The sequence below is a fragment of the Mustela putorius genome, unplaced genomic scaffold, assembly GCF_011764305.1.
Source record: "Mustela putorius furo isolate JIRA1106 unplaced genomic scaffold, ASM1176430v1.1 tig00000275_pilon_pilon_pilon, whole genome shotgun sequence".
In the NCBI taxonomy this organism is placed as follows: domain Eukaryota; kingdom Metazoa; phylum Chordata; class Mammalia; order Carnivora; family Mustelidae; genus Mustela; species Mustela putorius.
Window position 1 is genome coordinate 18,590,784 of NW_025421341.1, and position 13,737 is coordinate 18,604,520.

At 33.9% G+C, this 13,737-nt stretch overlaps 1 protein-coding gene across 2 annotated transcripts in view; it reads left to right on the forward strand.

Annotated features, from left to right (window-relative positions):
• Nucleotides 1-13,737, forward strand: part of SPAG16 (sperm associated antigen 16) — a 1,017,727-nt gene that overhangs the window by 700,691 nt on the left and 303,299 nt on the right. For both annotated transcript variants that reach the window (XM_045078716.1, XM_004767008.3), the window contains one exon: nucleotides 3,065-3,130. In XM_045078716.1, the coding sequence (XP_044934651.1) occupies nucleotides 3,065-3,130 (66 nt within the window). The remainder of the gene's footprint in view (nucleotides 1-3,064; nucleotides 3,131-13,737) is intronic.

Here is a 13,737-nt window from a genome sequence, read left to right on the forward strand (position 1 = left end):
TTAACTTTTCTTAATTCATGAAACATTTATCTTCAAGTCAGGTTTTGTTATAGCAGCACAAATGTGGTCCGTCAGCATTTCCATTATAACCCCATATTTCCAGGGCTTTACAAGAGTGCCTTAGAGATTCCACTTTGAATTAAAACTTGGCATTCAGGATTTGAATCAGAAAACTCCATTTTCCTTAACAATTAATCAAAGAGTTTAGAGATTTCTCACTTTAGAAGAGTACCAAGTGTAAAACTTTTATAATGCAAAAAAACATTTTGCTAATTTAAATATTTATCTTTTAAATATTAGCCCCCACTATGCAGGTATAATATTATATAACTATATATGATATTAATTCTCAAGGAAAATTAACCATAAAAATTCCTAGGATAATATATGAAAGCTAATTATGGCATCTTATATGGTGCCTTTTTGGCTTTGTAAGTAATTTATTTCTACTGTGGAAATTTAGAGGATTTGAAGTTCTCAGCCTAATTGGATTAAAGTTATAGCAGCATCAAGATAGTGAACCAGAATAACATGAGCAGAGGAGAGGAATCCTGAAAGAGTGCCATAGTATTTCAACATATTTTTGTGAAATTTAAATTCCTGTGGGGAAATTTTGCATTCAGTGAAAAGGGATAAAGAGCATGTATTAATTATGTGAATAAATATCTGAAATTTAACTTGCTGAACATAATGGCAATAGTGAGGACTAAATAGAGCTTAGTTATTAAGCCTTTCCAGCTTTGCTTAGTTCCAAACTATCCCATGAATGTCCTATAACTGTGATGAGACATGATGATGATACTCTTTCATATCTCATTTTGTAATCTTTGCTGTACTCTTTCCTCCATCCATAAAGGTTTAGGACTAAGTAAATACCAGGTAATGAATCAGAGTAGATGAAGCCCTTTAGTAACAGTACTCTCCTGATTTACATCTCTCCATCCACACTGACTTCCTTACTATTGCAGAAACACACAAGATAAACTCCCATCTTTGAAACACTAGCTCTACCTATTCTTTCTTTCCGAAATGCTTTTCGTCCAGATATCTCCTTGGCTTGTTTCCATCCTTGTTCAAACCTTACTTTTTGAATGTAGTCAAACCGTATCATTCTACTTGATAATGTGGTTTGCCCTTAGCCCCTTAATCTCAAAACTCATGATACTCCTTACCCTGTTTGACTTTTCTTCTTTTCACAAGAACTTGTGATCTTCTAACATACTTTATATCTTTTAAAAATATTTTATCTTAATAGATATTTTTATTTAATAGCTATTTAATAGATATTTTTACAATATCTATTCCCATCTTCTCCCCTTATAAAGTAACGTTGATGAAGACATGGTTCTTTGTTTTATTCACTGACAGATCCTAAGCACCTAGAATTGTGCCTGACATAGATTAATTGCTCAAAACTATTTGTTGAATGAATACATTGTTGAATTTTAAATCTGAATTTTAGCCCATAACAAGAATCTACAAAAATATTCCAGATATAACTCTCTACTTTGGTTCTTCTATAATATTTGTGTTACTTCCCTAAGATAATTAAGAATGCCCTTTGAAAATTGGTGTTTAAATGAAAACTCCCCACATTTAAATTCCTTGTGTAGGGCGCCTGGGTGGCTCAGTGGGTTAAGCCTCTGCCTTCAGCTCAGGTCATGATCCCATGGCCTGGGATTGAGTCCCGCATTGGGCTCTCTGCTCCGCGGGGAGCCTGCTTCTCCTCTTCTCTGTCTGTCTCTCTGCCTACTTGTGATCTCTCTCTCTGTCAAATGAATAAATAAAATCTTTTAAAAAATTCCTTGTGTAATGTGTTATGGGTCAAATTTGCTTGAAATAATTTAAACTGATGTTTTGAAATTTTTATAGTTAATTTTTAGTTATTATTTGGAAAAAATGACCTGAATGGGTAGATGTGAAATAGTTTTCATAAAACAAATGCTTAGTTTGTGTTAAAAATACTACTGTACATGTTTTATAACATTTTTATACATATATTGATAATGCCAGACTGAAAACTCAGGAATTAAAACATGATCTCATAATCTAAAACAAACTAACAAAAAACCACCTACAACCCCAGCAGTGATGGAAATGATGTGCTGAAAACAAGTACCCTCTTAAGGGCTTCACTACTTGGCCCCATGGCTTGAAAACTATACTAATTGCAAGATGGAGTCATTTAGCGAAACTTCACCACCAGCTCAATAGAATAGGAGTGAGGATACTAGAATTTCAGTGCCCAGACAAGCATAGAAGACACAGTCACCAGCACAGCCTTGACTGATTCTGAAAGGTAGCTGATAGCAAAAGCTAGCATTTTTTTAATCATGAGAATGTATTAACTTTATTATTTGACTAAAGCAATACTTTTTTGGGGGGGCAGGAGTGGTAATAAGCAGTTTATTTGGTTGCTATTCCAGGAAGTAGAAGTAAAAAAGCAAAGAGTGAGCTAAAGAAGAGAGCAAACCCAATAAAGGATACATTCTTGATCCAGTTACCCTGTGGCCAACTGAGACTAAATACTTCAGAGGACGCTGTGATGAATAATTGTAGAACACACTGCCTTAGAAGCATTCCTTTAAAAAGCACTGTCCAGTAGGATTTTCTGATGATGAAAATGTTCTATATTACATCATCTGCTGTAATAGCCACTTGGAAGATGGCTAGTATGACTGAGGAATTGAGTTTTTAAAATCTTAATTAGTTTAAATGTAGGTAGTCATATCTACGGCTGGGTAGTGACTACTTGATTGGACAACTCAGCTCTAAGGGATCAAAGTTTCAGGTATTAATCATTAATTTCCATCCCCCATTTGTCAAGGTATATGGGGGAATGGGTATTAACTCTGTCATACTTCCATCCTAGCCTGCATGGAGGCTAAGATATCTGCCAGGGTTGGGGAGAAATCCCTGAAGAAGAAAAGTTGAGAGGAATATACTGCCCCAGTATAAGGAAACTTAGCATAATACTTTAAAACAAATAAAATTAATTGCCTTTTGATTTATTTCACATACTGAGTGAAAATGACTTGATTTTATTTCTTCTGTGTCTTCTTAGGGTAACTGTGAGCAGTCACTTTATGGTCACATGCATTCTATCAACGATGCCACCTTCACTCCTAGGGTGAGTTCAGTTCTCCCAATAAATTCTTTTAATATTTCATATACACAAATTAATTTTATTAAAACAGAGTCCCAGGGTAAAATGGTAAGTTAACTGGGTAAAGAGAACAAATTTAGGAATTAATTATGACAATGAAAAAATATATAGATAGTTTGGATTTTAGAAATTTAAAAAAACACACACAATATACAGTGGTAGGAACAACCACATTTTTAAAAGCTTCTTGTCTAATGTGGGCTTCGAGAAAGTAAGTGGAATATAAACTTATAAATATTAATGTAGAATCATAAAAATAATGAAAATTCTTGAAAGGAAACCCAAGAATAAAAAAGGCATCAAAGAAAAATACTTTCTTCAGGTTAAAACAGAGCAACCTTGATTTGACAGCTTTTCAATTACTCACTGAAAGGTTTCAAATCTATCTTTCTTCAAATAAGCTTGATGACATAGCAGAAGTGTTTGTCCACAGCTTGAGGTATTCAGTTATCAGGATGATTTTACCAGCTATGAAGATTATTAAACACTGCTTTGAGTTGCTAAGCTAATTGAGGTTGTCTTTAAAAGGGTACAGATAGTACTCATGGAAGGATGATTTAAGTTTGTTCTTTCTCAGATGAAAGCTATTTGACTGATAGATGACCTCTCAAGTCCTTTCAAACTCTATGATTTAATTATAGCTAACATTTTAATTTGTCTCTAAATGCCCAGGAGATTGTGACTCTTAATTCCATACCCTCTTCTTTCCCAATTAGCTAAAAAAATTAATCTGATAGATTACCTACCTCTAACTTCAAAATGACAGCATCGTCAAAATTCTGATACTATCATGCTGTTATTATTCTTTTAGACAGAAGAAAAATGTTCACTAAAATTTATTTCTTCTAAAGGAATGTCATTTGCTCCAACTAAAATTGTGCTGGTGCATTGTGAATGACACCTTGAACATTAGTGATGGGCTCAACTACAATTATATTTTAACAAATTCATCTTATTAAGGAATTTCCATTTAATTAACTCTATTGAGCCAATATATTATGGATTAGTAGTAGGTACCAAGTGAAATTCTATTTTTAGCAGAACATAGAGCCATTTAAGCACTGTGAACCCATATGATATAGGATATTTATGCTAAAAATCTATTAAATGGCTTATAGCTTCACATACCGTAAGAAAATTAAATGGAAGCTAAAATGAAATAAATTATTTTATGAGTCAAGCATTTTATTTTGGTAAGCCATAGCATAGCTAAAAAAGACATATCATTTAACATCCCAATAATAAAATTAATAAATATAAAATTAACCAAATTAAATCTATTCATTTAGCAATCAAGGGAAACATACATTAAGTACACATAATTAAAAGGCAAGATGATGAATATGAGGTCCTTGTGTCCAGTATCAATGTGACTAACCTGTTTTTGTTTATACATTTTGTCCATACTAAAGGACTTATCCACACTATTCCAAATCAATATCCCCAAGCTTCATTAAATGCTTCCATTAACTCTTCTTTGCTGTAAATGTTTGATAACTATTAAGGAAATGATATTTTATGATGATGACTGATACTCATGGGTGAAATTTTTGGTTATATAGGTCAGTTGTTTTGAAAACTGTTTCATTTCACATACTTTCTAAGGAACGTCAAGAGATTAGGAGGTAGCAGTGACTGAAAGAGCACAAAGACTTTTACTCAAGGACATGGCATTGGGACAGAGTTTATATTCAAACAAACTATCAAACAAAGCTGTTCTAATAAGTGCATTATAAAGTGCATATATAGCAGGCAGAAACTTGAATTATTTAGAACTAGACTTGCTAATATTTGATGCCTTTAGGAATATGACTTCAAGTTGCACCACTAGGTAAAAATGCATTTAGCTATTTATATAAACAATTTTAGGAAAATTCTACAATTTTAGATTTGTAAGCAGAAATCACAAACGTAAAATTCAGTGTTATCTAGCTAGCAACCAAGAATCACAGAAACAAATATACAGCATATAATAGTTATATATGGTCCTAAAAAGCTATGTAAATTGAATTGTATTCTTTATTATATTATTAGGGTTTGATGTCTTTATTCTTAACCAATCTTCCTATTGGAAATAGATAGTTATTTAAAACCTTTTAAAGTAATCTGTTAATGAAACATTTTAAGGAATTATGAAAGTGTTATTACTAAGTCCATTTTATAATGCAAAAAAAAATGAAAGAAAATTGACAGTAATTGCTAGGCACAGAAAATTCAATGTAAGTTAAAAACAAAACAAAACAAAACAAAACAACTATGTAAAAACACATAGCAAGAAAATGAGCAGGGTATCCCTATCAGAGCGTCTTCCACCTTCAGTTTTCCAGGAAGTAGTCTGATCTGAGTGGAGATTCCATGAGGCCTTCTAGTAGGTCTTGTTGCATCCCCCGAGAGGGATTTGAGAGATGGGAAGGGTAATGAGATCAGATTAAGAAACAAACATAACTGTCTGGGAATTAAAGCCTATGTAATAAGGGAAAACCTGTTGACTTAGCATGTCTATCAATAACAGAAACAAATATAACACATTCTGTATGTCAAAATGGCCATAAAATCAAAATGAAAAGGTCAAAAAGCCAAGTACTAATGAAACATAAAGGTATGGAAAAAGGTTAAGTCCAGTCTGCATTTTATATCCCTAAGTATCTTACCCTGAACCTTCTACTCTTACATATCAGAGGTTATGATTCCAGGTTCTTTGATAAGGACTGCCCCAGGAAGTATGGTCTAAGTCAGTTTCAGTTTAAAGGTCATTAAGGAAAAATTGACTTTCAGAATTAAGTGAGGGATCATGGATCAAATGAGATATATTAAACTCAAAATACACCAGCATTCCACTGAAATCCTAAAACAGATTCACTGCTGGGAACAGAGTTTACTGCCGAGAACCTCCCAGCCACTTTCCCTCATTCTTTGAAGACTAGAGTTCCTAAATTACTGTCTTTCCCTACATATGTGGCCAATGCACCACTCTGACCACTACCTTCACTCCATTTTCTCCAACACCCCTTTTCTCCTCAGCTACATATTCCTAAAGTCGGACTCTGAACACCTTGTCATTAACTGTAAACACATCATGTTCAAAATCTCAATTCCAAGTATGCTTTTCTGAACATATCTGTTTGTCTTTCCAGGTCTTAAGTAAATCCAGTACAATTTTTCTCCCTCACTGAGAGATTTAATCAGTTAAAATCTTACTCACCATCTTATCACCCCCTCTGCCTTCGCTTAGCATTTTACCCCAGCTTAGGTTCTTCAGTTATCATTCTATCAATTCCTTGCAAAGGACTTCAGTTCAATTTGACCTTATTTCCTCTACATAGCACACCTGGCAAATTTACATTCTTTATAGAAAAGATATAAAAATCCTGGAGATTTTAAAATACTGTACCATCAGACTGGTTGTTCTCTGTTTTTTGTTTTATTCGAATATAGTTGGCACAAAATGTTACATTAATTTCAGGTGAACAATTTAGTGATTTGAGAAGTTAATACATTATGCTATGTTCATCACAAATATAGCTACCATCTGTCCTATACATTGCTATTAAAATATCATTGACTGGATTCCCGATGCTCTGGTTTTTATTTCTATGACTTACTTATTCCATAACTGGAGGCCTGTATCTCCCTCTCTCCTTCACTCATTTTGCCCAACCCTCCACCCACCTCCCCATGGAAACCATTAGTTTATTGTCTGTCTTTATAATTCTGCTTTTTGTTTGTTTACTCATTTTTTTTAGGTTCCATTTATAAGTGGAATCATATGGCATTTGACTTTCCCCTAACTTATTTCACTTAGCAAAATCTCCTCCAGGTCCATCCATGTTGTCTCAAATGACATAATCTCATCCTTTTCATCCATTTGTCTATGGATGAACACTTAGGTTGCTTCCATGTCTTGGTTTAAATAATGCCACAATAAACATAGAAGTGTATATATCTTTTTGAGTTAGTGTTTTGATTTTACTTGGGTAAATAAATGCACAGTGTTGGAATTATTGGATCATATAGAATTTCTAAACATTGCACAAGAGTTCTTTTTCTCCACATCCATGCCAACACTTACTATCTTTTGTCTTTTTTTATTTTAGGCATTCTAATAGGTATAAGGTGTTATCTCACTATGGTTTTGATTTGCATTTCCATGATGATTAGTGATGTTGAGCATCTTTTCATGTATCTGTTGGCTGTCTGTATGTCTTCCTTGGAGAAATAGCTATTCAAGTGTTCTGCCCATTTTTAAAACAGATTGTTTGGTGTGTGTGTGTGTGTGTGTGTGTGTGTGTGTGTGTGTGTGTTGAATTGCAAGCATTCTTTATATTTGGATAACCCCTTATTAGATATATCATTTGCAAATATTTTCTCAGATTCAGTAGGCTATCGTTTTTGTTTTGTTGATGGTTTCCTTTGCTGTGCAAAAGCTTTTTATTTTCATATGGTCCTCATAGTTTATTTTTGCTTTTGTTTCCCTTGCTGTTTGTCTACTGATGGACACTTAGGTTGTTTCCATGTCTATTTTAAATAATGCCACAATAAACATAGAGGTGTGTATGTCTTTTTGATTTAGTATTTTGATTTTGCTTGGGTAGATAAATACACAGTTGTGGAATTATTGGGTCATATAGAATTTGTAAGCATTGCACAAGTGTGCAGTGAAACATGTTTATAGCTGATGTCAGAGAAATTCCTGCTATGCTCTCTTCTAACATTTTTATTGTTTCAGGTCTCTTGTTTAGGTCTTTAATCCATTTTGAATTTATTTTTGTGTATGGTATTAGAAAGTAGTCCAGTTTCCTTCTTTCACATGTAGCTGTCCAGTTTTCCCAGAACCATTTATTGAAAAGACTATCTTTTCCCCACTGTGTATTCTTATCTCCCTTGTCTTAGATTAATTGACCATATAAATATCAGTTTATTTCTAGGGTCTCTATTCTATTCAGCCAAGTGTCAGTACCATACTATTTGGATTACTATAGGTTTGTAGTATATCTTGAAATCTGGGATGTGATATCTTCAGTTTTTTTCTTCTTTCTCAGAATTTCTGTGGCTATTCAGTCTTTGGTCGATACAACTTTTAGTATTATTTATTCTAGTTCTGTGAAAAATACTGTTGGTACCTTGATAGGGATTGCCTTGAATCTGTAGATTGCCTTGGGTATTATGGTCATCTTATTAATATTCTTCTAATCCATGAGCATGAAATATCTTTCCATTTGTTTGTGTCTTCAATTTCTTTCACAGTGTTTTATAGTTTTAAGAGAACAGGTCTTTTATCTCTTTAATAAGTGTATGCCTAGGTATTTTATTCTTTTTGGTGCAATTATAAATGGTGTTTTATTTTGCTTTGTTTTTAATTTCTCTTTCTGTGACTTTCCTGTTAATGTATAAAAACACTATGGATTTCTGTGTATTAATTTTGTATCCTGACACTTTACTGAATTCATTTATTATTTCTAGTAGATTTTGGTATCATCTTTAGGATTTTCTATGAAAAGTATCATGTTATCTTTAAATAGCGACAGTTTAGCTTCTTTACCAATGCAGTTGCCTCTTACTTCTTTTTTCTTGTCTGTTTGCTGTGGTTAGGATTTCTAATACTATGTTGAATAAAAGTGATGACAGTGGACATCTTTGTCTTGTTCCTGAGTTTAAAGGGCAAGCTCTCAGTTATTCACCATTAAGGATCATGTTAGCTGTGGGGTTTCATATATATATGGTCTTTATTATATTAATATATTATATATATATTACTATATATATTTCTTATATATATGGTCTTATATATATGGTCTTTATTATATTGAGCTTTTAATGATGAGTGAATGTTGAACCTTGTCAAATGCTTTTTCTGCATCTATTGAGATGATCATGTGATTTTTATTCTTCATTTTTTTCATGTTGTATATGACATTGATTGATTTTCCAATGCTTTTTAAAAAGACTATTTATTTATTTGACAGAGAAAGAGAGAGCACAAGCAAAAAGAGAATGGCAGGCAGAGGGACAGGGAGAAGCAGACTCCCCAATGAACAGGGAGCCCAACGAAGGGCTCAATTCCAGACCCAGGGATCATGACCTGAGCCAAGGGCAGATACTTAACTGTCTGAGCCATCCAGGCATTCCTGATTTGCCCATTTTCAACCATCCTTTCATCCCAGGAATATATCTCACCTAATTATTTTGCGAATATTTTGTTGAGGATTTTTGTGTGTATGTTCATCGGGTTTATCGGCCTGTACTTTTCTTTCTTTGACTAATTTTGAAGTCAGGGTAATACCTCATAGAACAAATTTGAAAGCTATCCTTCCTGTGCTATTTTTTTTTAATAGCTTGGGAATAATAGATATTAACTCTTCTAATGTCTGGTAGTTCACACTTATAAATTCATCTGGTCCTGGACTTTAATTGTTTGATTACCAATTCAATTTTGTTACTTGCAATTAGTCTATTCAGATTTTCTATTTCTTCCTGGTTCCATTTTAGAAGATTATATGTTTCTAAGAATTTGTCCATTTTTTCTAGGTTGTCAAGTTTGTTGGCAAATAATTTTCCATTGTTTTCTCATAATCCCTTGTATTATGTGATATCAGCTGTTATTTCTCCTTTTTTTGATTTTGCTTTTGAGTGCTTTCTCTTTTCTTCTTGAGTCTGGCTAAGTTTTTGCCAGTTTTCTTTTTTTTTTTTAATCTTTTCAAAGAACCACTTTTGGTGCCACTGATATTTATCTATCTATCTATCTATCTATCTATTATCTAGCTAGCTAGACATTACTTATTTCTATTTTGATCTTTATTATTTCCATTCACCTTGGGCTTTGTTCTTCTTTTTCTACTTTCTTCATGCATAACATTAGATTGTTTATTAGAGTTTTTCTGGTTTCTTGAAGTAGGCTTGTATTGCCATATACTTCCCTCTTAGAACTGCTTTCACTGTATCCTAGAGATTTTAGACTGCTGTGTTTTCATTTTCATATGTCTCCATGTATTTTTTGATTCCTCCTTTATTGCTTTATATACTCACTGGTTGTTAGTATCATGTTGCTTAGTCTCTACATGTTTGTGTTTTTTCAATATGTTTTGTTGTGATGTATTTCTAGTTTTATACCATTGTGGTTGGGAAAGTTGCATGGTATTTCAGTTTTCTTAAATGTATTGAGGCTTGTTTTACAGCCCAATATGTGATCTATTCTGGAGAATGTTTCATGTGCACTTGAAATGAATGCATATTCTGTTATTTTTGGACAGAATGTTTTATATGTATTTGTTATGTCCATTCAGAGGCCTGTTTTCTTATTGATTTTCTGTCTGGGTGATCTATCTATTGATTTAGGTGGCGTGTTCACATTGCCTACTATTATTGTATTACCATCTAGTTCTCTCTTTATGTCTGTTAATATTAGTTTTATGTATTTAGGTGCTCCAATGTTGGGCACATAAATATTTGCAATTGTTATATACTTTTGTTGACTTGATCCTTTTATCTTTATGTAATGCCCTTTTTTGTCTCTTATTACAGTCTTTTTTTTTTTTTTAAGTCTATTTTGTCTGATATAAGTATTGCTACTCCAGCTTTTTTTGTTCCTTCATACTTCCATTTTCTTGGTGAATGTTTTTCCATCCCTTCACTTTCAATCTGGATGCATCTTCAGGTCTGAGGTGACTCTCCAGTAAACAACTTATAGATGAGCCTTGTTTTTATATCCATTCTACCACTCTAATTTGATTGGAGCACTTAGGCCATTTATAATTACTTTAAAAAATATTTTACTTATTTATTTGTCAGAGACAGAGCACAAGCAGGGGAAGCAGCAGGCAGACCAGGCAGAAGTCTGGTGAGCAGCACTCCCTGCTGAGCAAGGGGCCAGAAGTGGGACTTGATCCCAGGAACATGAGATTGTGACCTGGGCCAAACACAGCTACTTTAACAAGTGAGCCACCCAGGTGTCCCTAGGACATTTATATTTAAGGTAATTGATGGGTATGTACTTACTGCCATTTAAAATTTGTTTCCTGATTGTTTTTGTAGTTTTTGTTTCTTTCTTCTTGTTGTGTTCTTTTCCTTTTTAAGCAATGAGTATGTATAGTGTTTTATTTGGCTTTCTTTCTCTTTATTTTTGGGGGTTTGTGGTTACCTTGAGGTTCATATGTAACATTCTAAGTAAATAGCAGTTCATATTAATTTGGAAATCATGTAAGCTCAAATACATCTTTAAAAAAACTCCCTTCCCCATTTTATGTATATGTGGTCATATTTTACATCTTTTAATTCATATTTTTCTTATGTCTCTAAGTATGGTCATTTATTTTCCATTTAAAGAAGTCCCTTTAACATTTCTTATAAGGCTGGTTTAGTGGTGATAAACTACTTTATCTTTTGTTTGTCTCAGAAATTCTATATCTCTCTTTCAAATCTGAATGATAACATTGCTGTGTTAAGTATTCTTGTTTGTCCCTTCAATACTCTGAATATATCATGGCACTTCTCTCTAGCTTGCAAGGTTTCTGCTAAAAAATCAACTGATAGCCTTATAAGATTTTCCCTTGAAGATAATTTTTTGTTTCTCTCTTGATGCTTTTAGGATTCTCTATCTTTAACCTTTGATGTTTAAATCATTATGTGCTATGGTTTTGACATCATATTGTTTGGAACTCTCCATACTTCTCAGACTTGGATGCCTATTCCCCTCCTTAGATTAAGGAAATTTTCATTTATTATTTCTTCAAATAAATTTTCCATACTTTTCTTTCTATCTTCTTCTGGGACCCCTAGAGTGCGTATGCTTGTTCACTTAATGTTGTGTAAGAGAACTCTTAATTTACCCTCATTTTTAAAAAATTATTTTCTTTTTTTGCTGTTCTCAGCTTCTGTGCTTTTCATTACCTTGCCTTCCAGATCGCTGATAGTTCTTCTGTATCCTCTAATCTACTCTTGATTCCCTCCACTGTGTTTTTTTTATTTTAGTTATTATATTCTTTGACTCTAACTGATTCTTTTTAATATTTTCTAACTCTTTATTGAAGGTCTCACTGAGTTCTTCCATTCTTTCCTCTAGCCCAGTGAGTATCTTTATGATCATTTCTTTAAATTCTTTTTTTCCATTTAATTTTATTTTATTTCTTTTCAGTGTTTCAAAATTCATTGTTTATGCATCACACCCAGTGCTCCATGCAATACGTGCCCTCCTTAATACCTACCACCAGGCTCACCCAACCTCCCGCCCCCTTCCCCTCCAAAACCCTCAGTTTGTTTCTCAAAGTCCACAGTCTCTCGTGGTTTGTCTCCTCTGATTTCCCCCAACCCACTTCTCCTCTCCATTTCCCAATATCCTTCATGTTATTCCTTATGCTCCACAAGTAAGTGAAACCATATTATACTTGACTTTCTCTGCTTGACTTATTTCACTCAGCATAATCTCTTCCAGTCCCATCCATGTTGATACAAAAGTTGGGTATTCATCCTTTCTGATGGAGGCATAATACTCCATAGTGTATATGGACCATATCTTCTTTTTTTTTTTTTTAAAGATTTTATTTATTTATTTGACAGACAGAGATCACAAGCAGGTAGAGAGGCGGGCAGAGAGAGAGAGAGGAGGAAGCAGGCTCCCTGCTGAGCAGAGAGCCTGATGCGGGACTCGATCCCAGGACCCTGAGATCATGACCTGAGCCGAAGGCAGAGGCTTAACCCTCTGAGCCACCCAGGCACCCTGGACCATATCTTCTTTACCTATTCATCTGTTGAAGGGCATTTTGGTTCTTTCCACAGTTTGGTGACTGTGGCCATTGCTGCTATGAACATTGGGGTACAGATGGCCCTTCTTTTCACTACATCAGTATCTTTGGGGTAAATGCCCAGTAGTGCAATTGCAGGGTCATAGGATTGCTCTATTTTTAATTTCTTAAAAAATCTCCACACTGTTTTCCAAAGTGGCTGCACCAACTTGCATTCCCACCAACAGTGTAAGAGGGTTCTCCTTTCTCCACATACTTTCCAACACTTGTTGTTTACTGTCTTGTTAATTTTGGCCATTCTGACTGGTGTAAGCTTGTATCTCAATGTGGTTTTGATTTGAATCTCCCTGATGCCTAATGATGATACACATTTTTTCATATGCCTGTTAGCCATTTGTATGTCTTCTTTGGAGAAGTGTCTATTCATGTCTTTTGCCCATTTTTTGACATGATTATCTGTTTTGTGTGTGTTGAGTTTGAGGAGTTCCTTATAGATCTTGGATATCAGTCCTTTGTCTGTAGTGTCATTTGTGAATATCTTCTCCCATTCCATGGGTTGCCTCTTTGTTTTGTTGACTGTTTCCTTTGCTGTGCAGAAGATTTTGATCTTGATGAAGTCCCAAAAGTTCATTTTCACTTTTGTTTCCTTTGCCTTTGGAGATATATCTTGAAAGAAGTTGCTGTGGCCAATGTCAAAGGGGTTACTACCTATGTTCTTTTCTATGATTTTAATAGATTATTGCCTGATGTTGAGGTCTTTTATACATTTCTAGTTTATCTTTATGTATGATGTAAGAGAATGGTCGAGTTTCATTCTTCTATACATAGCTGTCCCAT